Source organism: Notechis scutatus, chromosome 1 (genome assembly GCF_049901735.1).
Source record: "Notechis scutatus isolate UNSWTSFEM ecotype Mainland chromosome 1, rNotScu1.2, whole genome shotgun sequence".
Taxonomy (NCBI): domain Eukaryota; kingdom Metazoa; phylum Chordata; class Lepidosauria; order Squamata; family Elapidae; genus Notechis; species Notechis scutatus.
Genome location: NC_142009.1, coordinates 240,242,834 through 240,270,697, shown reverse-complemented (window position 1 = coordinate 240,270,697; position 27,864 = coordinate 240,242,834). Strand labels below are relative to the sequence as shown.

General features: G+C 37.7%; 1 protein-coding gene across 1 annotated transcript; it reads left to right on the top strand.

Annotated features, from left to right (window-relative positions):
• TH (tyrosine hydroxylase) lies at positions 1–27,864 on the top strand. The gene is made up of 13 exons (XM_026668275.2): positions 1–226; positions 8,441–8,647; positions 12,204–12,378; positions 13,765–13,853; positions 14,247–14,314; positions 15,387–15,437; positions 16,649–16,794; positions 18,509–18,644; positions 18,742–18,811; positions 20,126–20,182; positions 20,641–20,736; positions 21,080–21,213; positions 24,948–27,864. The coding sequence occupies exons 1-13, from the start codon at positions 137–139 to the stop codon at positions 25,105–25,107; spliced, it is 1,479 nt and encodes a 492-aa protein (XP_026524060.1). The 5' UTR covers positions 1–136; the 3' UTR covers positions 25,108–27,864.

Below are 27,864 nucleotides of genomic sequence, written 5' to 3'. Positions count from 1 at the left end.
TTCTCTCCCTGAGGCTGAAGGGAGGGAGGTGGACAGAGGGGGATCAGAGAGGGTCTTTGACGTCAGACATGCCCTATAAAAACCCAGAATAAGAAGGGAAAACAGTGCTGGAAGCTAAGCCAGTCCTTCAGCAAGGATGCCAACCCCAAACACCTCCAGTTCTTCAGCCAAAGGCTTCCGGCGGGCAGTATCGGAGCTGGACTCTAAACAAGCCGAGGCCATCATGGTAAGCAAAGATGCTCTCAGCCATCCATGGGATGAGATGTTGATTTGCAGAGACAGACAAATGTAGGGAAGGAAGAGAAACCTAACTTTGTATCATGAGCAGCAATCTACTGTGGGAGAATCCCAAAGCTAGGCAGATCAGTCCTTAGAGATGTTGGCGCTAATTATTACTACCAGACAGAGAATAATTCAGTTGCCCAGAAGAAGCATGCCATTTATAGAAGAAAAAGTGACAAAATAAATAAAATAAAATAAAACAAAATGGGAAAAATGTGGAATCATATAAGAGCTAGTCTAAAACTAAAACAACGGCAAAAGGCTTTCTTTTATTATGGGATGCTTGAATTGCTTTGCATGTCTTATTATTGTCTAGCATTGGATTTTTACAATATTTTAGTTTAGTAGAAATTTGGTGTGGTTATATGCCTTGCTTTATTTGCTAGTTTTTGATAAGAGAATAATGATTTGTATCCAATGGCAAATTGCTAATACATTCTTATAACACTGAATCTCAGTTCAGCTCTGCATTTTTCCTTGCTGCAGCATCTGAGTTAAGTCTGTACTATTACAGAAGATATACACTGACACTTGATGTAACTATATCAGACTGTATTAAAGTTTTATAGATATTGCTAACTATTACTTTGTGTTATGTGTGACTGTTGCACTTCTAGCACTAAAGGTAATTTACTTATATTTTTGACTGCCTATTATCAAGTACATAAGAATCAAGTACTGCATATATGTATGCAAACCAACCTTCTGAATGTTCTGGTTTATTAACTTGGAATAATTATGAAGATGTCAGATAAACTACTCCACCCTAGCAGCTTGAGCATAAAACATTGATTACATTTCTCTTGCTTTCTTAGTTGCATTTCCACAGGGCATCAGCCTGTAGCAGAATATACTTTGTTCCTATATTGCAGACCCAATGAAAATTGCCCCATCTTCCAAGAAACTGCATTTTACCACAGGACGGAACCTGTGGTTGTTGCCCACAAAATCTTTCAGTGTGCAACAAATAAGAGTTTTATTGTGAGGATTATTTGTGTAGGAAGAAATGATTAAGGCTTCACTCTTCATGGTCCTGAACTAAAGTACTTATCATGGTTATTCTTTAAAAATAACCACAAAATATAATGTGGCAATTAATGTTACTGTCTGAAGGACAAACTGTTTATTGAAATAATTCTTATTCTCTTTGGGTTAACAGTTTCATATTTACTCTAGATGCACTCCACTGTTGTTTTATAGTAGTAAAGTCATTTCAGTGAAGAAAAGTCCAATGTGTTAAATTCTACAAGTTATTGTGTTTTATACAGCTTTCAGCAGAAATCATACATTCTCCTACAGTACATTTTTTGCAATTAATTAGTAAAAGACCTTAATCAAACTTGTCTATGAAACTAGAGTAATATGTTTAAGAAGGAGAGGTTTTTAATTTTTTCCCCATTAAAAACAACAATGGAATTACTGTAACAAACTTATTTTTAAATCCAAGAGAAGTTTTCATAACAACAACTATATTTTGGGGAAGCCGAAGGAGAGGCAGGGAGCCAACACTGCAAAACATCTAAAACTAGGTTAGATCTTAAAACAGTTCTTTAGATAACTTTTTAAATGATTTTTTTAACAAGAGAATGATAGGAAATAAATTATAAATAATATTTTAGTTACATTTAAGTAAAATATCATAGTTTCTCTACTTATTGCCACTTCCCTTAAAAAGCAGATTCCAGTTTTGATTTCATGCTACTTTTAAAAATATATAAAGAAAAATCATAATCAAATATTATTTTATATTTAGGGATGAGGAAGGCATTAATATCAAAGTGTTCAGGGAAGTTGCAATAAAATATTAGTTGTATTAAACCACAAGTTTAAACAGTTTGTGTGAAATTCCAGCAGATGCATTGTAGAACCTAGGTTAACCTAGGTCTTGTTTATATTTATTGTGGCATAACACGTTTTATGAATCTAGCCCGTTCAGTTAGTTTATGACTCAATCCAGGGGTGGGATTCTACTGGTTCACACCTATTCGCCAGAACCGGTTGTTAACATTCTAAGCAGTTCGGAGAACCGGTTGTTAGAAGAAATTACAGGCCTAATCCTGTAAGGAAGGCAGGAAGGAAACATTCTGGTGTTGCTTACAGAAACTGCCTCTCTGTTAACCCTTATTACATTCTTGGCATGACTAGACTTCCTGTCTCAGGAACGTCTCTGGAGTTTTTCCCCCCTCCTTTGCTGGTACTTTGCTCGTGTGGAGTGACCATTCAAAGTTACAATGTCACTGAAATAAGTGACTTATGACCATTTTTCACACTTACAACTTCTGCAACATCCCCACAGTCATGAGAGGCCAGGCGAGGAGATGCATGCCTCAATGTGAGTGATATTGAGTTGGCCATGCCCAGCCAATAACATGACCACCAAGCCATGCCCACCAACTAAGCCATGCCCACAGAACCAGTTGTTAAAAAATTTGAATCCCATCGGGGGAATAATATGTCTTTTCTTTTTTTAATTGACATTTTTAATGACTTTGTCTAGTTTTGTTTTGTCTCGGTATAAATTTCTCTGCACCCTGAACTGGACCCAATACTTGCTTGTGTGGAGTGACCATTCAAAGTTACAATGGCACTGAAAAAAGTGACTTATAACCATTTTTCACACTTACGACTATTGCAGCATCCCCACAGTCATGAGAGGCCAGGCGAGGAGATGCGTGCCTCGGTGTGAGAGATGTTGAGTTGGCCACGCCCAGCCAATCACATTACCACCAAGCCACACCCACCAACTAAGCCACACCCACAGAACTGGTTGTTAAAAAAATTGAATCCCACCCCTGACTCAATCCACAACATGGATTTAATTAATAGCCATCTGAACATATTTTATAATTGCAATCATTTAGTTACATATCTAATTTATTCAAGTTTCAGAAGTCAGAAATTCTTGATATTTTTGCAGCTTCTGATTTCTTTTTTATGTTATAGTTGAATGCTACTTATCTTTGAAATCTTTTTATTTATTATCACAAGCATAAAAAATAGAAAAGCAGTTAGCTGCCTCCAACAGAGAACCTGAAATAGAAACCAATAGATATTCCTTCAAAGAAATCAATTGATGAACAAGGGCTATCCCTATGCAAGCCTCACAACAATCTTGTGAAGCCAGTAAGGCAAGCAAATTTGATTTTTAAAATCTCTCCACTTTGTGAGCTGAAATTGTAGTAGACTATATCCACTGATGGATGCGATGGCTCAGTGGGTAAGACACTGAGCTTCTTGATCAGAAAGGTCAGCAGTTCGATGGTTTGAATCCCTAATGCCACATAAAGGAGTGAGCTCCCATTACTTGTCCCAGCTTCTGCCAACCTAGCAGTTCGAAAGCATGTAAAAATGCAAGTAGAAAAATAGGGACCACTTTGGTGGGAAGGTAACTGCGTTCATGCGCCTTTGGTGTACAGTCATGCTGGCCACATGACCACGGAGACGTCTTCAGACAGCGCTGGCTCTTCGGCTTTGTAATGGAGATGAGCACCGCCCCCTAGAGCTGGAAATGACTAGCACGTATGTGCGAGGGGAATCTTTATCCATTGAATTGATTCCACTAGCCAGTTTCATTCAGCTTAGATTCAAAGTGTCTCTCTTTTGGGGTGGGGAGACAGGGGTGTCTTTGAGTCAGTTTTGCCTGCTGGAGACTGCCTGAACAAATCTCTGCAGTTTTCCTGCTTGCCTGCTTCCTAGGGTTGAGAGAGAGGGAACAACCTCAGGTCACCCAACTGGCCTTGTGTCTAAAGTGGGACTAGAACTCATGGTCTCCCAGTTTCTAGCCTGATGAGGCTTAACCACTACACCAAACTGGCTTTCTAGCCCTGCAAAATGTTTGCTCATTCTAATTTTGCGTTTGGTTTTGGCTAAATGTGCAGTCCTTACAATTTTGTTTAGAGCAGGAGTAAGCAAGGTGGAACTGTCGGAGTGTTTTAGATCTCAGCTTCTATGAATGTTAGCCAGTCGGGTCAATCATAGACAACTGTAGAAACTGTGGTCTAAAACATCTGAAAGTTCCTAGGAGAGGGCATATTCCAGGGTTTATTTGTATGTAAAGCTAGCTAACTAACTCTTCAATATAAGTAATCAAGATTCACTGCTTTGTAGAACAGAGGGTCTTTTTTTAAAAAAAAAACTGAGCAGATCCAAGGGCATTGCTTGAACTCATACTTTAAAAAAGCGAAGCTTAAAGCTATCATATTTATCTTTAATTTCTTTCCAACCCCAATATAAATAGGGAAGTAATGCTACGCAATAAGGTGGAAAGGTCTTTTGGCCCCAGATGGCTATTGCATGACCTATAATGAAACACCGGCTTGAAATCATGGACTAAAAAAGTACTGTTAGGAATAAAACCCGCTGTTTTCAGCTTTCATTATCCTCTCTTCCTTATTTAACGTAGCAGGTTGCATTTCAAACAAGATTAACCAATATCTGACAGGCAGTGTAGTAGGCAATTGTGATTCCCTTCACCTTTTTTTCTGGAAATAAAAGCAAAAGTGATCACTAATCTTCCTCGATAGAGAAAACATTGTCCATTGAGTGCTGGTGGAAACAAATGAATAAATAATTAATAAATATTTTTAAAAAATAATTAAAAATTAATAAATGAAGTAACCTGTACAGGTTTCTGTCCAAAGGGAGGTAGATATGAGTGTATCTTATTCCTCAAAGATGAACAAAACGAGTTTTTCACAGAAACTTGGCCTACGGCTAGGACTTAAATAACACATCAAGTTAAGTAACTGAAGCACTGAAGCAGTGTCACCATAAAATCAACCAAAAGCCCACAGTCCCATATAGGATTTTTTTCTCAAACTAACTGGCTAGATAATTTAGGATTGTAATTCCTAGAATAACCAATCATTTGGAGCAAATAGGATTCTGGGAATTTGGAGGGTACTCGGTGGGGAATGGTAATCCCATTACAAGCTGGGATATTATACAAAAAAAAATCAACAGTGGTTTTTACTACATAGATATAATTTAGATTAAACACCACCACCACATTTAAGAGTATATGCTTATATATGTTCATTCAAAAGTAAATCCTATAAATAGCATGAATTCTAGGTAAATAGGTATATACTGGTTTCTAAAACTATGTTCACATTGTTTCCTTATCTGGTTTCCCCTGTTTCCTTGAACGCATTCTATGTCAGCTTCAGATATTCATGTGAGGGTAATGAGGAGCCTTCCCATTTTATGGGCTCTGTCACATTGACCTTTGGTAACTTCATGCTTTTTAATTGAGTTGTTCTATAGTTATCAATCACAGGTATCAACGATCAAGCCCAGGCTGCTTATCCACCAATAGCGAAGGTAGGTTGAGGATTTTAGGGGTTAAAATCCATCAAGTGTATATTGTGTGAAGTCGGGGAAGAAAATATTACATGACAAGAAAGAGGCAAATCAGCATGGGACTGAGTAATGAACCTCTAAATGACTATTTAATACTATCATTACATGTGGAAATTCTTTCAAATGCTTTATATCTGCCTTTTGATGTTTTTTTCTCCTTCCATTCCAATTGTGTCTGATTCTCAGACACAGTATGTCCCTGCAGATTTCTTAACAAACTCAAAAGTGGTTTGCCATTACTTGCTTTCTAAGGCTAAGAGAGAGCAACCAGCCAAAGGTCACTCAGCTGGCTTTGCCTAAGGCAGAATTCATAAGCTCTCCAGTTTCTAACCAGGTTGGAAACTGGCTCTCAGTGTTATCTGTATCTGTTTTTTTTTTAACACATCAGTTACTCAGTTGGCATGATTTCTAATTAATACCTCCAGTTTGCAAATAACATCATGTTAGTGGTAAGCTTGGCAAAAATATTTTGCTGGAAAACGGACAAGCATGCGTTGGATGCGCTTCTGAACAGAGAAAGCTGCTATTTATGCATTTATGTTCTCCTTTCACTATTATTATTGCTGCCAGATGTGCAAAAATTCTTTCTGGTGTTTTGAAAATAAAGAGAGATGGGGGTGGGAAACAAGCAACTGAGCATGCTTACAGGAGTTATCTCAAAATCCCACTCTGTCCCTTTTTCCATAATATCCCCCAGAGCAAAGAGATAAACAAAAAAAAAATCTCAACTTACCAAAGGGAGTTTTATAGGTCATTGTCCACCCTAAATGGACAATCCAAAGTTCCCGCTTTCAAAAGGCAGCCTTTGGAGTTGCATTGCCCTTTCTTCTAACATTCGTCTCTTTCTCTGCAAGCTGCTTGATGTCAGTGGTGGCTGATCATATGCAAGATTAAGGTTTTTGCTATTTATGCCTCCCTGAACCAGGGCAATGTAGAGATTATGGCTAGGAAAAAAACTGCTTCGTCAGAAGGGGATTGATGCCCTCCTCTCCATTTGAGGCAAACTATTCTAAAACTGCTGCCATAAATTTGTTAAAAGTTAGCAAAAAGATTGAATACATTTTAGAAAAGAACAGCTTGTTGCTTTCAACATCAATATCAGCATGCTAAAGAAATGGATTGCCACTGTAGATTTTACAACCTGAAATAATTCAGCATTCTGTATATTTCAGTAATGTTTTTAATGCATGGTGTATTATTTATTCATATGCTATAACATTTGTATTCTGCCAATTCAATATAGGCTTTTAACAGTTCGCATGAATTTACAACAATAATAACAAAATTTTAAAAAGTTTGATACAGATACATTAAAGCTGTGATAAAAATTATCCATCCTTCTTCCCCAGCGCCTAACTCAGCAATATTAAAAACTAAATGTTCTTTGAAACAATTGAGTCTTTACTACCTTCCTAAAAAGCATCATAGAGGATGCCATCCAAATAAAAAGTGGTCTTTTCTACAGTGATAGAGCATTTAGTGAAAACCTGGTTTTCTGCTTCCCATCCTTCATGGGGAGGTGCACACCAGGTGCGTTGGCATCACTCAAGGCAGAAAGTCCTATCACTTTCTGGAAGCCACTATATATTTACATATATATTGGATTTCTTAAGTGATTATATTGCATTTGAATGATACCTGGAATCCCATTGGCTACTGAGATAGTACCTGCAACATTAATGTTATGATTCAGTCAGAACATGGGTTTTTAGAGTCTGATGTCAGCTTTGGAAGCCATATTTTACATGGAAGCTTCGAGGCTGCCACATTTAGTGCCTGGGAATTTGAGAGGGGGGATTTCATAGAAAGGTGGAAGATTAGACTCAACAACATTCTTTCTCTGAAAGTCAAGGACATGTTACCCTGCACCTGGAGAGGAGTGTCTGGAGGAATGTCTCCAGTTGGGACGATGTTTGATTGGGTCATGTGATGGACTGGTGGGTGCAGGGGTTGGATCTTTGAATTTCTTTTGGGTGGGGAAAACCCAGAACTCTCAGATTCAGTTTTCCCAAATGTGTCAATATGGCAACTCTGATAAAATGAAAATGCCTATCTCGGAGTTTATTGATTTGGAGTTGGTTAGTTGGAATGCTGATATCTGAGTCAATTGCAGCTTCTTAGTAGTCACCAAAAGTAAACCTACATAAAATAGTAGGCTGGGATAAGTCTGAATGTTTGTTGTCAGGGCCTCTTTCTCCAGATAGGATGGCAACTAGCACACTAACCAAAGCTGGACCACCTTTCCAATAGTGACTTCCATTTGTCCATCTTGAGCAGATGTGAGTGACCCCTAAGATATCAAATTGCTCCTTCAGAGGGAATAGTATCCCATCTAGAGTGATAACTGTAGCCAATCAAGAATCTGATGGCTTCCTGATAAACAATATCAGAATTTAAGTTCAGCTTATTCCCCTCTCCTCAATCCCTTATTGTCTCCAGACCCTGAGTCAAGATATCAACAGCCTCCCTGGCCCAGTTTCAGGTAATGACCCATACTTGGATATCAGATGTTGTCATCTCTAGTTCCCTCATATAGATATCAAACAATAGGGATGGGAATATGACTGAGAAGGGTTCTTCTCCCCCATATCACTGATTGAAACATCATGTCTATAAGAATGAAATTGCTGAAACAAGTGTCCAATTCCTGACCTAGCATATTATCCAGGAGGATACCAGAAGGATAATTAAAGTTACATTTGAAGCAGAAGTAGGCTGATTATTCATACATTGCATAGAGATGAGAATAATTTTCCATGGTTGTGTTGCATTTTCTCTTCTTGTGTTCTTTTCCCAGTCTCCACAATTCATAGGTAGACGTCAGAGTCTTATTGAAGATGCCAGAAAGGAGAGAGAAGCTGCTGCAGCTGCTGCATCCGAAGCTGCTGAACTGACTGAGACCATTGTCTTTGATGAGAAGGATGGAATAGCCCTGTTGCATCTTCTGTTCACGCTTAAAGGAGGGAAGACTTCACTCCCATCTCGTGCACTTAAAATCTTTGAGGTGAGCCAGGAGGCACAATGGTCATATGAAACACTTTGAAGATACAGAAGTTGGCAAGGATAGGGCTATTACTCAATGGACATTTCCCTCACCAAATAGTTGCAGATAAAGCAACTATTGTGTGTGTGTGGGGGGGGGGGGGTGGGGAGAAAGGGAAGAGAGGAAAAGAAAAGAGAAAGAAAGGATACATTATTCCAGTTTAATATTCTTAGAATAACTTTTAAGATAAGAATTGAAATCAGAAAAATTCATGTATTGCACATCTTATTATAAGTAGTCAGACACAGCTCTGGTGGAATTTCTCAACATTTCTTAGGTTAGATGACTGGATTCTGACTGGATGCATTCAGGCATATCAATTCCTTAGTAGGGTTTATTGGATGCATTTTTCAGTATTTGCTTGCTTTCCTGTTCATCCAGAATTGGGTTTGCAAACAGATTCTTTCTAATATTGGTCAGATCAAAAGCCAACATAATAATAACAAATAACAATAATGCCAGGAATCCAGAAATTACCATCATCTGTCTTTTTTTAACAGGCTACTCCAAAAGCAAAAATAATTACAAAACCCAGGATTAAATGGGAAAATGTTGAAACAAACTCAAAAGAAAATTGAAGTACTAAAATGTGAGCTCAGTATCTTTAAGGCAAACAAAGCTAAACCAGAGATGGAGAGAATTTAGTTATTGTTGCCATAATTACTATGAAAGCTCAGAAATGTTGCAGAAAGTATATATGATAAGGCCCAAAGGTAATTTGTTATGTCTCTTAGTATCCATTATTTTTATAAATTAACTATTTGTGTGTGTATATGTATACACAAATGTGCATGAAAAGTATTTTACAGTCAGTTGAATAAGATTAATAATAACACTCCAAAAGAGTGTACAGATTTGTAAGACTAAAGGACATTTATCTGAAGAGCACTGAGACCTTCAAGAGAGATTTTCAGGACTGCAAAGCTCTTTTGGGCAATCATGAAGTGTAAGGAAAGTAAACACCAATGCACACCAGGCTTCCACAGTGAAAGATTCATTATTCCGATCCCTCCGGCACTGCAGGTAGAAGATATGAAAACAGATGGATGTAATGACATTTGCCTGTTGATGAAAAAGGCAGTGGGCAGCCTTGTTTCCCTCTGCTGTTTTACATTATATACAACTAAAGCAAGTGTAATGCAATCAGATCTGTCAAATTAATGCTGAGGTATTGATTGTTCTACATCCCACATTCAAACAATGTATCTACAAAACATGGAGCTAAATTGAATTTATTCGTGACATTGCTTTCTCTTCCCTTGGTCTATCTCTGATTAAGTAAAAATGGCAGCCTTTCCACTATTGTATCTCTGAGAAAGAGATAATTTAACTCTTGAAGAAGTAGAAACAAAAGCCTTGCTATTAGCATTAGATATGGAAGTATGAGCAGGAATTTTGCATGGATGAGAACATTTGGCATCAATGAAATGTAATATCTATGTCAGAAGCATGTGGATCTCAGATTTTGATACACCAGTTAGAGCTGAATTCATGGTGGAGGCTCATGCAGGAAGACATATTCTAAAAATTAAGGAATGTTGTGAGACATACTCAATCCAGGAATTTGCAATCAATGAACAGAAGCAAGTTCATAAATCTTTTCACATTTAGACTTCATCCTGAGTATCTGTTTTCAACAACCTGGTGGTTATTTGGGGGTTGTGGAGATTAGGTCAAAGGATGTTAGAAATCCTTGTCATTCTATACCAGATCTACCAATGCATCACACTCTGTCTGTAGGTGTTTCAGGAGTGAAAATTTGGAAAGGAGAAAGCTTGCCTGTTTCCTTATCCATTTCACCCAGAGATTTAGTCTTAATGAAGGTTTGTTTTTAAATGAGAAGATTCTAGAACTGGATGTGGGCCTGTTTAAGCCTTCCCCCTCCTTCCAATGTGCTTCTCCTGGGATATGACACTTACACGAGAATTGTGCCAATCAAGGGGTTCAGCCCAAAATTTCGAGAAGGAATTTGTCTTAGAAGTCAAAGCACTTCACTTAATATTTTACATTCAGCACCTTGGCCAGAGCATAGTGCTGGGGCTATTCAAAAACTATAAGTAAAATAAGACATTCAGTTTTCTTAAAAATTCCCAAGCTTCCATTTATCTTGACATACTTGTAATGATGTGATATAATTGAATTAATAGTGTATTAATAAAAATAGTGTCATTACACTATATGATGCAACACTAAGTACAGTATCATTCATCATCCTACAATAGCTTTAGGTATTAAGCTGTGTCACCAGTGTTACAAGAATCCTTTCTCTAGCAGATCTTTATTCTTATAGTGCAAGTAGGATAATGGTGGGCTAAAAGTATTGTGTTCATAATGGTGCACTTTGAACTGGACCTTTCTAGCCTATAGCTTCTAGTTCTTACGAAATAATAGCTTCCACAAATGATATATCTGTTGACTTGGAACATTCTTCAGGAGTGATCTGACTGAGTGTAAGTACAATATTTCAGACAGTTGACTGGCCAGTATTTATTTATATGTGGGTATAGGTAATCCTTGCTTACCAACTATGACTGACAATTCCATTGCCAAGTGATATAGTTGTAAAGTTAAATATGTGACTGTGCTTAACATATGTCATTAGTTCCAGCTATGGTTGTTAGTGAATCCATGTGGTCATTCAGTGCAATGATACCTGACCTCAACTTGCAACTTCCTGCTGGCTTCTCCATTGACTTTGTTTGTTGGAAGTCAGCTGTGAAGCTTGCAAATGGTAACCATATGATCTGCAATGCTGCAATTGTTGTAAATGTGTGCCGGCTGCCAAGAGCCCAAATTGTGATCATGTGACTGCAGGGAAGTTGCAGTGGCAACTTTGAGGATCAATTGTAAATCTCTTTTTTCAATGCTGTTGTAATTTTGAATGGTCACTTAATCATTGGTTGGTAAGCAAGGACTACCTGTAATGAAGGAACACTTTCCTACAATTGTCTATTCCACTGTACAGGAGCTTTATCATTTTGAAATTTCTCTAAATATTTAGTCAAAGTACACTTTTGTGATATTCCTACCCATTGGCTATAGCCCTGTTTTATAGATTAAGAAGTATATCTTCCTTATTTGTCCTAAATGGGACAAATTTAATAATAATATAGACTGAAGAAACAATGAACCACATAGTTAGCTACTGCAAGATCACACGGATTGGCACAAAAACAGCATGACAAACAATGGTGCATTGATATATCTGCAAGAAATACCACTTGCCTGCAAGCAAAAATTGGGAAGACCTGAAATAAGATAAATAATAAAAAATGAAATCAAAATTCTATTACCATTTCCCCCTATGTCTTTCCTTTCTTAATATTCCTTTTTTGTTTCATTTTTCTTTTATTGCCTTGAAAAATTCTAATAAAAATAGTTTTAGTTTTAAAAAATAAATAGCAGTTTACTTAAAGTTTTTGTTTTGTTTTTAATGTAATGTTTATTCCTTGTCTTATCTGGATGGAACCTCCGTATTTTTTCTCAGTTACTGTTTCCCTTCTCTCTGTCTCTAAAGACTTTTGAAGCCAAAATTCATCATTTGGAAACAAGGCCCTGTAAGAAAGTACGAGAAGGTTCTCCTGACCTGGAATACTTTGTGCGATGTGAACTCCATTGCTCTGCGCTGAACACATTCATCAGTTCCCTTAAAAGGGTGTCAGAAGATGTAAGGAGCACAAAAGAAGACAAGTGTAAGAAGGACTTTGTGGCTTATATAATATATGAGGAGCAGGAGATATTGATGAAATGGAATCACTGATAAAGAAGAGGGGGGCCTTGGGTGTGTGTGTAAAAAGACATTCCAGGTTAGAATTGTTTCAGAGTTGTTTCAAACTTCTAGGCCTATATTTGCCATTTCCCAAGGGAAAGCAGATTGTCTGACAAGATTCCTGTAATATAGGTGATCAGCAATAAAGCTTTTACTAGGGTCTATTCATGAAGTGGTTCTGGTTTGCTTATGCCTGACAATTTCATAAATCACTTTTCAGTGCCTTGCATTGCAATCTACTGATTATTCAGCAAAACATTAAGAAATATATACATCTATTTTCTTCAAAGGACTAACTTTCCACATATGTTTCTAGATCTGTGGATCTAATTAGTAAGTCTTGTTACTTTCACTGAGATTCAGAGGACTACATCTCTGATCTCAAAGAACTTCCTGACTGAAGGCAAGTTCATTAACTCCCCCCTTCCCAGGTACAAGGTTGGCCTCATCACTCTTGAGCTCCTGAAGTTCCCTCAAGACTTGTTATGCCAGCAAGGGACAGATGAACCTGTGCGATAGCTACTTACTATTAATGTCACTCCTTTTCTTATTTTCTTTCCCAAATTTAGCTTGTTTTTCTAATTTTTAATTCATTTTAATAATCATTATAGAAAGGTTTTAGTGAGTGATTTATTTACTGTTTTTACTGCATTGTTGTACACCACCTAGAGTCACTTTCTGTGAAATGAGTAGCCATATAAATCTGATAAATAGCTAACCTCAAAAACTGCATGGTCACAGCTATGCTGGCTGCGATGATGAGATTTGAAGTCAAATGAATATGGATAAGACTAAGTTGAGAAAGGCTATTTTAGATCATCCAGTAGTGACCAATGCTGATGAATTGGAATGGTCAAAGCCCACCGATCCCCAGTTTGCTTTTGGTGGGGCGATAACAAAGACCTAAATCAGAGTTTCTGTTTGATCAGTTTTCCCAGTGCTACTATGTCTAAGAATGCCTATGAGAATCTTAGATTCATTTTGTTGCAATTTCTCCATATTATTCAGTGATATGGATTATTTCACCTTTTTCCTAGGGATTTGTCTCTTATTTATATTCAAGTAAAAGAATGGTGGCCAAAAAAAAAAAAAAAAGAATTACATGGTTATTATGTTATGCTAAAGGAGATGCTGCCAGGTATTGGCAGATAAATACAGTTCATGGATTACTGATATTAATAGGAGCAACTATTTTATGTTTCTGCTTCTGATCTTCTTACATAAAACTCAACATTCCCACCATCACCAACTCCATCATATCACTTTGTGGGCTTTCACCTAACTTCCTCTTTCTTATTTTGGATTTCAGTTCATTGGTTTCCAAGGAAAATTTCGGAGTTAGATCTATGCCACCATTTAGTTACCAAATTTGACCCTGATTTGGATCTGGATCACCCAGTAAGTAAACATTTTTTCATTATTTCTTCAGGAGGATAACCTAACGTTTCATTTTATGAGATAAGAAATTGTCATTCTTATTGATCTGCGCAGTTCACGTGTGAAGTGATTTAAATTGAGAAAAATCCCAATTTCACATATGTACTGATGAAATCTGAACTGTTTGCCCTGAGGTCATAACATGCTTATGACAAATGTAAAAAGGCAAATTTTAGTGCTAGGGAACACTAGCAAAGAGATTTAAAATAAAACTGCCAGTGTTGGAATGTCTTTAGACAAGTGACTCCTTCGTATCAGCTCTTGCTTCTTCTTGAACCTTTAATAAGAATTTGGTATCTTCTTAAATAATACTGTTGAGTTCAAATCTGAGATGGTCTTTTTTTTCTCTCCAAGGGATTCTCTGACCAAGTATATCGTGAGCGAAGAAAAATGATTGCAGAAATTGCTTTTCACTATAAGCAGTAAGACTTGCCACCTTGCCCACTGTTATCTATGGATTCCTCTAAACATGTTTTATTTTTCTCCCTTCCCTGCTTCATCATTCTTCTCTTTCACACTCTTCCATCTTGCTTCCAGTGTCCCATGTTTGCCAGTTGTGTTGTGTGACACTATTGCCTTCAATCAATTCACACATTCAAACTTGAATCAAATTACTGCAACCTAATTCTAAATTAGAGTGTTGGTTACTCTCTTCTTAGAGCTGAAAGATATTCAGATTTGGGGACACCTTTAATTAAAATGTGTATTATTTTTTTTGAGATAATACTTTTACCAAGAAAGCCCTCCCCCCCAAAAAAGGTGCAGCTTCTTTAATGAACTGTTGACAGATAAAGCAAGCACACCCATGTTGGCTCTGATGTAGCTTTTTCATTTGGATCTAAATATTGAACACCTTCACTCGGGGCCATTTTTAGAAAAAATTATAATAATCTTTACTGCATCTCAGTGTTTTCTTTTCCTTCTGGTATTAAGTGACTTGGGTGCCATGATCTCAAACTTCCAAGTGGTCCCTTTGGCTCAAAACACTGAGGATCTAACTGATCACACTTGATCTACCCTATAAATGAGTGCTCTTACTTACAGTGACCATATTTTCTTAGAAAAAGTAAAGGATAAACCTGAAAAAGGGCATATCTGAAAGGTTCATAGGGATAAAAAAATGTTTATAATTTTGCTTTACAATGGAAAATTCAATGACAAAACCATGAAAATAAATACATAAATAAATCTAAAAGATAGTTTTCTGAAATAAAGGGCCATCCTTTAGAATAAAATACATATGCTCATAGTACCCATATAAGAATTAAGTGTTTTTATTGATTGGTTAATTTAGTGGTTCTAACTATCATATCTCTCTTTTGTTTCAATCAATTGATGTTATTTAGTTTATGGTATTCTATAATCTAGCATATGGTACTCTGTGACAGATTTCAGGCATGACTGGGTATGACTTAGTTAAATATTGCAGGGCTTGTCTATATTATTTGCTACACTATTATTTTTAAGTACCTGCTCCTTGTATTCTTCTAATAGTGGAGACCCAATTCCTCGAGTTGACTACACAGAAGAGGAGATTAACACTTGGTAAGTGTGAAGGAACCTTTTCTAGATCTTTTCTTAGATCCTTTCAGAATAGTCAAATTGCGTTTTCTAGTACAATAGCTGTACCACCATTTTCATCTGAATTCTTAAGGTATCATTTGACTCACAATAATTCTAGGTCAGAAAAATATTTTTACCCAGACATTTGTACTATATTTTTTCACGTTTTTATATATTATAAACATCTCATGGTCTTCCACTCTGATATAGTGGTTAAGGTACCAAACTAGAAACAAGATGCCTGTGAATTCTAGTTCCAACTTAGGTACAAAGTCAGATGAGTGACCTTGGGCCAGTCACTCTCTCAGAGCCCTAGGAAGGGGAAATGGGACAACTTGCCACAGCCAACTCACTGCAGCCAACTTGCGGTGGCCCACTTGCCATGGCCAATTCATTACAGCCAACTCACCATGGAAACTTGGTGCAGGAGAACTCACCATGGCCAACTCACCACAAGACAACTCATTGTGGGACGATTTAACAATTCTATTTAATTTTTTATAAATAAATAAAAATTATTTCATTTTTTCCCGTTTACATTTCATTCTGTCCTTCTTTTGCACCCTTTCCTTAATGATTCTATTGCACCATTTCTTTGATATTAGTGTAATTCTTATCCCACAGTGAGTTGTCCTGTGAAGAGATGGCAGTGGCGAGTTGTCCTGCAGTGAATTGGCCATGGCAAGTTGGCCATGGTGAATTGTCATAGGCCCTAGGAAGGAGGCAATAGCAAACCACTTCTGAAAACCACAGGGTCATTTCCAGGCAGTCTCTAAGTGCCGAGATGGAATCAAAGACAAAATGATAGCAATAGCACTTAGACTTATATACCACTTCACAATGCTTTACAGCCCTCTATAAGTGGTTTACAGAGTCAGCCTTTTGCCCCCAACAATCTGGGTCCTCATTTTACCAACCTCAGAAGGATGGAAGGCTGAGTCAATCTTGAGCCTGGTGAGAGTCAAACTTTCAAACTGCTGGCAGTCAATGATCAGCAGAAGTAGCCTGCAGTACTGCATTCTAACCACTGTGCCACCGTGGTTCTTAAAATAATAAAATAAAATAAAACTATAAAATAAAATAATGTTTCAATCAACAATCCTAAACAGATTGCCAGAATTCTAAGGTAATTATCTTTTCTATGCAAATACTCTGGAAAGATATAAATGTTACCTTTTTTTTTTTTTTTAAAGGAGGGAAGTCTACAGTACTTTGAAGAGTCTTTATCCCACTCATGCCTGCAAAGAGCACCTGGATGCCTTTCATTTACTGGAAAGGTACAGTGGCTATAGTGAAAACAACATTCCTCAGCTGGAGGATGTCTCTTGTTTCCTGAAAGGTAAGTATGTGGCCATGTTTAGAGAACTGTACATTTTTATGGTGTTAACCCTGCTTGAAGCTTTTCACCTCTGTGGTTTAATAGATTTGCTGCCCAATTTCAGCAATACTTCTGGGACCTCTAGATGGGACCTAACTGAAGAGACCTTGTGGGCAACAAAACAGAGTGACCAGCCCTGATCTAGATAATAAATAGCAAATAAAAATACCTATATAAAGTATATATATAGGTAAAGGTTCCATTCGCACATATGTGCTAGTTGTTTCTGACTAGGGGGTGGTGGTCATCTCTATTACAAAGCCAAAGAGCCAGTGCTGTCTGAAGATGTCTCTGTGGTCATGTGGCCAGCATGACTAAACACCGAAGGCGCATGGAACGCTATTACCTTCCCACCAAAGGTGGTCCCTATTTTTCTACTTGCATTTTTACATGCTTTTGAACTGCTAAGTTGGCAGAAGCTGGGACAAGTAACAGGAGCTCACTCTGTTATGCGGTGCTAGGGATTTGAACTGCCAAATTGCTGACCACACACACATATGTGTGTGTGTGTGTTTATATATATATGCATATAAAATACTACTCTTTATCCAGGACAAAATCTATGAAACAATATAAAACATTGTTCTCCAATCTCCAATTCTGTATATTCATTTATTATGAAATTCAATTCAATTCAGTTTTGCTCTCAGAAGAAAATGCTCTATAATATTTAGGTCACATCTCCTTGGCCAGGTAAAGAAAATAATCTGCCAAAGTAAGGCAAAAAAGTCACTGTTCATAAAACATCAAAAGATAATTATGGTTTCTGCAAGAGGGAGTTCAAGAAGAAATCTCCAAAATGCTCTGTAAAGATGCTCAGTAGAAGGGAACACCCATAAGGCTATTGTTCTTCAAAAAAACAAAAGGATGCTTCAGGAATCTATTCTCATTTTGAGAAGAACAAATCTGCTCTGCCTTTTCTGGACTAATGTGTAGATCCAAATAATTATCCATTGGGATATTGCATTTGTGAAGATTTTTGAAGTTTTTTTCTCAAGAAATCCTACCAAAATATGTAATAAAACTGCACTTTAGGAGGAAATATAGAAATCTTTTATTTAAAAGATAAACATTAAGATTTTTTTAAAAAGATAAACATTAAGACTATATCTTTAATATATTTGCAATAACCCAAATCACATTTGTCAATGCAATTGGTTTTCAAACAGACATTATGGGATTCCATCAATATAAATATATTTTCCAATAATAATGTAGATCTGGAATGAATAGACTTCCAAAAGAATATGTACAAAATTGAAAAAAATGCTAGAAAGAGACCAGTTGTATCCCTCCATAAAATTCAGCTGTACCTGAACAGCTACAGTATAACACAAACTTCAGTTCTAAACAGTAAGGTGTTCATGCTTTGAAAATGATTAAGGAAAAAAAATGTTTCCATTACCATTGGCCTGATTATTTTCAGGCTTCCTGGAAAGCCTGCATGTCCCTCCTCCCGAAAAAAGTTGTGGCTGCTTTAAAGAATCAAATCATTAAAGTTAATGGGACCTTTAAAACAGCTACAATTTCCTTTTGTGCAAGATCCAGAGCACTTCTCCCAAATCATGTTTGAAGCAAATACAACCTTACTTTGAAAAGACCCAGGTAAGCTCTTAAAGTTCATCTTTTCTTAAATGATACAAGGAAACATAAGAGATGGTTTGGATTGTTTCAGAGAGAACTGGGTTCCAACTCCGACCAGTAGCTGGCCTTCTCTCAGCTCGGGATTTCTTAGCCAGTTTAGCCTTCAGAGTGTTTCAGTGTACACAGTACATCCGCCATGCTTCTTCTCCCATGCACTCTCCAGAGCCGTGAGTACCACCTCATAGAATTGGCTTCTTTAGTGTTTGGCTTGCTGTTTCAGAATCAGAGAAGACTGAAAAACAGTAGCTGTTTTTCTTTCCAAAGGGACTGCTGTCATGAACTTCTGGGACACGTACCAATGTTGGCTGATAAGACATTTGCACAGTTCTCTCAGGTGAGCCACCTTGTGATGAAGGTACAATCTCTATTTTGCCACTGGAGCAATCATTGGCCATGCTGACTGGGATGGTGGCACTTGAAAAATAACCCAACAAGAAGGTGCTCCCAGATCAAAGAAGCACTCTTTTATAAAATGACATTTTATAAAATTGCCAAAATACATAAGGAACATGATGACGTTATCCATTCAGTCTAAGGATGGGCTGTTATGGGTTTGCCCGGATTCGGGTGGACTCATAGCTAATGTTATGGCTGGTTTGGTGAACCACCAAATCCCACCCCTGGCTGAAAGTGGAGATGGGTGTAGTTTCTATTTCCATTTCTACTAAATTCCTCCCTGCCTCCCTCCCTAAGAATGTTAATAGTCACTATTATTGTAGGTAATGTCACTATAGCACCTAATGGACTCATAGAATTTCTGGAAACTCAAAAAGCAGAATTGTGGCCCAACCGTTCAAATGTTGCCTAGATATCTTAACTAGGATGTCCTTCCCCTTCGTGTTTAATCACAATCTCATTTCTTATCATCTCTCCCCATTTGTTCTTGTTTAGCAATTAAAATGAACCTCTTGGATCTTCTGCAAAGTGTCCCTATCAATGGGTGGGCTCCAATTGGTTTTTTAAAAAGGATTAAAGCCATATGTATGTATCAGAGTACCCCAAACAGAATCGTAGTACTCCAAAGAGATTATTAAATGTCAAAATAGAGATAACAATTACAAGAATTGTAAAAAAATAAATACAGTTTGGTGTATACTGGAGTCTCTCCTTGAGGGAGGTGGGTGGCCTAGAAATATGAAATATAAATAAGTAAATAAATATGCAATAGAATATCTTGAAGTAATTATAAAAATAATTTCACGATTGCAAACAGGCCATAAACAATGCAATTCTATCTGCATTCAGTATACATCGATTTATGGACTTCCCATAATAATATCAATATTATATCAATTGATATAATTGATATTGATTATATTACCATTATCTATTAAAATCAATAGATAATGGGCTTTTACAAATATGGTTGAAATAAAAACTCATCAGGTTGTAGCCAGGATCATAATATCCTAGCCAGGAAGATTGCCACTTTATAATTAGAAGCATTTACCAATCTGGCTATGAATTATGGAACTTCCGCTAATTTTTGGAGGGGATGAAGTTGGAAAGTCATAATATTTTGAATTTTGACCCAATCTACCGAATCCTATTGTGTGAGTCATAAAAATCGAGCTGTGCCCACAAAACATATAATGGTCATGGGGAAAAACACATAATAATTACATGATGGTTTTCCTTTTGCTCCTAGGACATTGGTCTTGCATCTTTGGGTGCAACTGATGAGGAGATCGAAAAACTTTCAACAGTAAGTCCTTAATTCTAGGATATACAGATAGAGCTGTAATTGCTTCTGTGAAATTCTGCTCTGCATATATATTTTGATTGTAAATGTTGATACGAAATGCCAATTTTGGCTAGGCTAATCAGAATTTCTAGGAATTGTAGCCAATGTAGCTGGCCGGGCCCAAACTGGGATAGAATAATCAGATATAGGTTTTCAATATAAGGAGTAACAGGCACCAAGAAATAATATTATTAGTAGACACTCCAGCATAAACACAACAAAGAGAAAACAAACACTGATTTATAAGAACCAAAAAAATAATAATGCATTTTTTCCTCAGAAGATCTTCTAATTGTCTTCTCAAATGCAATGCAAAAAAGGAACAGATGCAATAAAAAACCCAAATTTATCTCTTTAATATGGAAAAGAAAAAGCTAACCATTGCTGCTTTTTTTTCCCCATCTCACTTTTCTCTGCAGCTTTATTGGTTCACAGTGGAATTTGGGCTCTGCAAGCAAAACGGAATCATTAAAGCCTATGGAGCTGGCCTCCTCTCTTCCTATGGAGAGCTCATAGTAAGTGCTGCCCCCATCTACCTCCATCCAGCTACTGGTAAACTAGAGGTGGTATTCAGCAGGTTCCGACCAGTTCTGGAGAACCGGTAGCGGAAATTTTGAGGAGTTTGGAGAACTGGCAAACACCACTTCTGACTGGAGATTTCACGTTTATGCTTCCCCTGCCACGCCCACCAAGCCACACCCACAGAACTGATAGTAAAATTTTTTGAAACCCCCCAATGTGGTAAACTGAAGAGTGCAGCAGCTGCTTCTGAGCTTGGTTGATCCTATTTGGTCGATTGCTGCAGTAGTTGACTTATGGGGTTCTCCTGCTTTCTTCTCCCTCCTTTCCTTCATTTAGCACTCTTTGTCTGATGAACCGGAACTAAGGGACTTTGACCCTGACATGACAGCCATGCAACCCTATCAAGATCAGACTTATCAGCCTGTTTATTTTGTATCAGAGAGTTTTAATGATGCCAAAGCTAAACTCAGGTAAGAATCATAACTGGTTGTATTATTGGAGAATGGGGATCTATATGTCTAGCAGTTACAGCAATATAGAGTTTCGATTGCTGCAGATTATGAATGGTTTCTTTCTTAACCAAATCATCAGAAGAAAGGTTTTCCTCCAAACAAAAATTAAAAAAATATTTTTTTTGCCTTTTTTTGCTTTTTAAATGAAATCTAAATTACAGCATTGGTAAATGTGGAATAAATTAAATTTATTCTGGTTGTATATGTATGTGCATTTACAACTGGTTTCTTGATTTTTTCTTTGTGAATTTATTTTTAGTATTGCTTATTTTTCTTCAACAGGATAATAAGGATAGCAAACATAATTGAATGAGAATATTAAAACATTAAAATATATACAAAAGTTAAAAAATATTTTTTATAATACATTACATGGTTTCCGCGGGGGGGGGGGGGGGGGTTTTTGTTTTTTTTTTTTTTTTTTTTTTTTTTCTTTTTTTTTTTTTTTTTTTTTTTTTTTTTTTTTTTTTTTTTTTTTTTTTTTTTTTTTTTTTTTTTTTTTTTTTTTTTTTTGCGAAGGTTTTTTTAATTTTTTTCCCTGTTTGTGCCTTTTGACTATTCCATTCAGTAGCACTTACAGATATGTGTGCATAAGACTGTAACTGATTGCTTCCAAAGGGAAATGCTCTTTCCAGAATAACTCCTGGGTCCACTTAGAGACATCTGATGAGAGTTGATAGTGAAATAGATACTTAAGAAATTATGAAAATCAGGTAACTGTATTATAAACCACTATAACAATATGATCTTCTAGATCAGAGGATCCCCAAACTTGGCAACTTTAAGACTTGTGGACTTCAATTCCCAGAATTCTCCAGCCAGGTATACTTGGCAACTTTAAGACTCGTGGACTTCAATTCCCAGAATTCTCCAGCCAGGTATACTGGCTCCAGCCAGGTATACTGGCTGAAGAATTCTGGGAGTTGAAGTCCACAAGTCTTAAAGTTGCCAAGTTTGGAGACTTCTGTTCCACATATTCAAATTTTGCAACATGGGTATCACATTTCATCAGGAATGATTGCTGGTTACATTATAATAGAATTATATGGAATAATGGGAATGACCACTGGATTACAGCAAATCCTTGGTTGTCATCTAGTTCAGGGATCCCCAACCCCCGGGCCATGACTCATTACTGGGCCATGGCCTGTTCAAAACTGGGCCACAGAAGAGAAGGGCATGCGTGTATGTGCGAAGCTTCACTCATGCAAGTGGTGGGCAAGCATACGTGTGTGAAGCTCCATTCGCACGAATGGAGCTTTGTGTGCTTATGCCCTCTGCTTGTGTGAGCGCAGCTTCATGCCCATGGGTGCGCGGTGCCCCTGCTTAAGCACAAGGGCCTGCCGCTCGCATGAGTGGAACTTCACGCACAAGTGCAAGCACCCTCCATTCCCACGAGTAAAGGGCATTACCGCATAAAGCTCCCACAAATGGAGCTGTGCACACAGGTGTGCGTCTGCCACTCACAAGCTAGAATGGTTGTGGACCACTGATCTAGTTAGCAACTGCTTTTTTTCTCCAAGCCCCATTCTGATACCTCCATTAACCAAGATTAGTAAAGGTAAAGGTTCCCTTCGCACATACGTGCTAGTCGTTTCCATCTCTACGGGGCGGTGCTCATCCCCGTTACAAAGCCAAAGAGCCAGCGCTGTCTGAAGACATCTCTATGGTCATGTAGCTGGCATGACTAAATGCTGAAGGAGCACGGAATGTTGTTACCTTCCCACCAAAGTGGTCCCTATTTTTCTACTTGCGTTTTTACATGCTTTCGAACTGCTAGGTTGGCAGAATCTGGGACAAATAACAGGAACTCACTCCGTTACACGGCGCTAGGGATTCAAACTGCTGAACTGCTGACCTTTCTGATCAACAAGTTCAGTGTCTTAGGCACTGAGCCACCATGTCCCTCGATTAACCAAGATTGCATCTCTCCAAATACTGCACTGTTCTCAAAAGATTCAGTGAAAATTGCTGTTCAGTAAGTTGTTGTTACAGATTGGTTTTCATTAAAGATTCAAGGAAGTTTACGTTAGGGAAGAAAGTAATATTCCATATGTTTCCATTTCCACCAATATTATTAAAGAGGAGGATAAGAAGTGTGCATGAGTGAAATATACTGTATGTACAGGAAAGAACTCCAACGGGCTGTAGTACCATAGCACATGCTACCACATAAAAAGTTGTATGGTTCTTCTAGCTTCTTTTTTAATTTTAAGTTGGGAAGGGACACTACCTGGAGCCAGATTTTTCAAAGACCATTCTCATAATTTATTCTGAAGAGAATATTGGCACACAGCATCCCAAAATAAATCTAAATATCAGTACGAACTAGTGATCAAAGGCAGTCACCCAGTAAAACAAGAGAAAAGGTTAATATTTGCCCTGCTGTTTTGGAGGAGGGGGGAACGGGACAAGTTAATATTATTTTCCAAAGCCACTAGATGGTGCCATAACATAAATAATCTGAAATTACTGTGTCCTATAGAGATTCATTCCTTACTACGCTAGGTTATGTGGGCTACATCTCCAACAGTTATAGATGAAGCTTCATCAGATGAAGAGGGAAAAGGGCATACATACAGGGGTGTCAAACTGGTGGCCTGTGGGTTGGATATGTCACACGCAGGTCATGCCACCCCAACTCAAATGCCATGAAACGTCATGTGATGGCAACGTGATGTCGCGAGTTTGACACCTGTGGCCTACAATATCATCTCAACTAAAAAATAATAATTTTTTTTTACAATAAGAATGATTCTAACTATATGTATGTGTGCAATTGAGCAGATAAATTTTCCAGTTCAGTCTGGTGACTTAATTTTTACCTTGTGTTGTGACATAAAACTCTCTATCTGCTGAGCCTCTAGTTTGCAGCCTTTTTGCTATTACAATTTGTTTCATATCCTTCATCAGTTCAGTGGCTTCCATCCTTGGTCACAAAGTAGCCAGCTATTTTCAATTGTAGCTTTTGGCTCCACTGAAATGCATTGCCAATATATCATTTATGAAATTGGCTGTCCTTCAGCGAGCAAAGAACCTGTTGCATGTTTAATTTACCTAAGCACAATATGGATTTTTTGTTTTTTAAAAAAACTCCTGTGATGTAATTAAAAGAGGTAGAAAGAAATAAAATCTTAGTGAAATTTATTGAACAAAAAGTGGAAAATGCATTTCTATTTTATATACAGCATGGCAGAGATACCAGCTTGCTTAGAATGAATTTATATTTAGGCAAAGGACAGGGATGAGTTTAGATAAACTTGTATATTTTTAGACTAAAAATATGTAAGATTCAACTAAATTTAATGTAGTTGAACCTTACAATGTGTATTTAATGATTCATAACAATATTAATCCTTTGCTCCCAGATTAATTCCCATAATCCCAGAGAACATCAAACAGAGCTGCCATAATCCTAGACCATGAGGGTCAAACTCGATCACGATGGCGTCACGTGACGTATCGGGACTTCCCCCCCTTCGCTAAACTGGGCGTGGGTGTGGCCAGCATGTGACGCATCCAGCTCGCTGGCTGGGAGTTTTACAGCTCTGTCCTAGACAATCAATGGCCATGTTGTTCTCCGAGGTCCAGGCTAGGAAAGCTGATTTATACACAATGTGCTTCTTTATCTCTTAACATTTTCAGTAGCCCACCTACATTACCACCTTTGATGTCTGTCCTATTCTTTTCAGGGTCTACGCCGCACATATCAAGCGACCTTTTTCTGTGAAATATGATCCTTACACCTACAGTATTGAGCTTTTGGACCACCCACAGAAGATCTGCCACTCCCTGACAAATGTGCGCGATGAGCTCCACTCATTAATTGATGCGCTCAATATTATCAGCTAACACAAGATTTGGACAAGCCTTTTTTCCCCCTCCAAGCCAATGTCTTTTTCTGTACCTGCAAACTTGGTTTTCTGCCATGGCTACTAATTCACTGCACTGTTTGGGCCAACAACATCACTACGATTTCTTTTAGGGTTTTGTGTTACTGTCTCTTGCCATAATAGTACCTATGGTGTGAATTGTGCCCCATATGCCGTGGTATGCAGGCATTTTAGTGACAAGCTTGGTTGAAGAAAGTAAAGTAAATGAAGTTTAGGAGCTTAATCCTGAATCCCTTGGGTATTTTTTAAATTTATTAATAGCTAGGGATCTGGATTGGACAGATGCTATAAAAAATAATTGCACAGCACACTATAAATTCCTCTTTAAAGAAAAAGAAAAGCAATGCATTCCCAAAACATTAATTGTTCCTCCAAATTATATTTTTAAAATTATTTAAAATATGAGAGATAAGCACAGAAGAGACCAAATAGTTTCTTACACTACCAGGTTCACTCCACTTTCTGAAACTCATTTCTGCTCAATTCTGCCCCCTTGGAAATGAGAAGAACAAAACATCCAAATCAAACAAGACAGAGAAGTTTTAATTTTTGCATCTCTGAGGAAGGCTTCCATTAAAAAACTTGGACAATTTACTAGTTTATTATATTCTTCATGTTCTCCCCCTTTTTAATTTTGCAACATCTTCTATGACTTTGTTTTTCCCAGAAAGACCAAACATTCCATTAGTAATTCTCTGTTATGACCAGAATTCTCTCAGCCCTTTTGCATAAACGGTTTCAGACAGGTACAAGCCTCAGGGGGGCTGCCCCACACTAAGATTGTACTGGTAACAGGAGCTCTGAAGAATTCCAAGGGATGACTCAGAACAAAGCCCAATAAACTTTTCTCATCTGACTGGAACATCTTTCTCATCATCTCTAATCTTTCCATCTGGGAAAAATTCTTCCAGGATTAGCAAAGTTTTGACTAATGCACATTGGCTACAGTTGTCAGTAGGCTTGTTTCGTGGCCCTGTGAAACTCAGCGGAATCTCTTGCCAAGCATGCGATAAAGAGAAGCACCGGCTTCTCAAATCAAAATGAGGTCCAACACCTATCAACAAACCGAGCTGACCCAGTTCAGAATCACATCTGCAATGCGGCTAATGCTACCATGTCACAGCAGCACTTTTAAGTCTGTAGCCCATCATACTGTGTTACCAGGTTGGTACTACTTGGCAAATAGGGAGCATGGATTAGAATCAGGTCCAGGTTCAAGTCTGTTCCTATTAGTGCCACTTACAGTAAGAAGGAGCCCCCCCTGGGAAGCCTATATGAAATAAGTGATTTCTGCTAAAGGCAGAAGAATCCACAGAATTGAGAATGAAGTCTTCTGAACTCTTAGACCCTTGGCAGCAACCGTCTGTCCACAAACCTAGAGTGCTGTGTTGGGTAGAATGAATAGCAGGAAATAGCTAATGGATGATAATTCTCCATATTAAAAGTGCTGATCTTGCTCTTTTGATTTCTTTTCCTCCTCTGAGGGTGAAGATAAGTGATGAAATGTGTGGCATGATATCTTGGCACAAGGTCTTTGACTTATGTACTTGCATCAGGGCTATGGATTGAGATGTCACGTTGCACGTTTTGTCATTGTGTGTGTGTGTGTGTATGTGTGTGAATATGGCTTGCATTAGACACTTCAGTCTAAAAACCAGAAGTTGACTGCTTGAATGGTTTAAAAAGTCCCAAATGGCTTCTGGTTCTGACCTCAGCAGGCCTACCTAAAGTGAGAAAAGAACCAAAGAGCACCACAGTGGTGTGATGACCAACATATTCAGTCTGTACTTTCCCTGTTCTATTTAATTCTTAGATTGTCGACATCAGGGCCACAATGCCTAGACTAATTTAAAGACATTTCTGCTTCTTTCCCTTGCTCCTTGTGCCCTTCACCTGAACAACAACATAACAAAAAGAATCTGAACAATTCAAAAACTTGACCACACTTTATTGAAACTATAACTTGATTGTGAATACTGCACTTACTATACACTTAGCTTAAAGAAATTCTCAGTGGCTAACTATTCAGGTCAGTTGAAACCCTCATTAACTGCAATGGACTTGGGTGTATTGTGGTACTTGCAAGATAGATCAGGTCTCATAAACACTCTATGGCATTTACAGCACCATATTGGTTGAATGCATGCTAGGATTTCACAAAATCTCAGAATGTTTTTTTTTTTTTTGCTTATGATAATAGATAGCTACATGAATGTGACAAAAGTCTTGCTACCTATTCTAGTCCCCCCCAACTTATTCAATCCAGATTTCTTGGATAATTCACAAAACCCTAAGCTAACAATTGCAATAGCTGCTGCTGTTGATAGCTGATGCAATCCACAAATCTGAAAACGAATATGTCTGAATATGGTCCCTATATTCTATGAAGCTATGTGGAACAAGGATGCTTTGAAATGTCCTGAAGAGATGGCAAAAGTAGTTAACATTCTTCCTGGTGAGGAAAGTCACTGGTTGATTTTTTTCCTGTTGAGAGGGAGACTCAAAAGGACAATGAAGAGATGCTTCCTTTGTTGTCATGGTTGGGAACATTACATGGTACTTTTGTATGTGTTCACCATACAGCTTGAAAGAACAGGTGCCAATATTATTGCTGCTATTGCTGCTGCTATGTGAAGTGGATCTGTTTCTCTTGTTCCATAAAGAATATATTTGTTTCTCATGCAGCTGCTGCTGAATAAAATCATATTTCTGGCCT

Coding starts and splice junctions, on each gene's coding strand:
- TH (XM_026668275.2), top strand. CDS start 137: ATGCCAACCCCAAACACCTCCAGTTCTTCAGCCAAAGGCTTCCGGCGG. Junction 227..8,440: donor AACAAGCCGAGGCCATCATG/GTAAGCAAAGAT, acceptor TTCTTTTCCCAG/TCTCCACAATTCATAGGTAG. Junction 15,438..16,648: donor GAAGAGGAGATTAACACTTG/GTAAGTGTGAAG, acceptor TTTTTTTTAAAG/GAGGGAAGTCTACAGTACTT.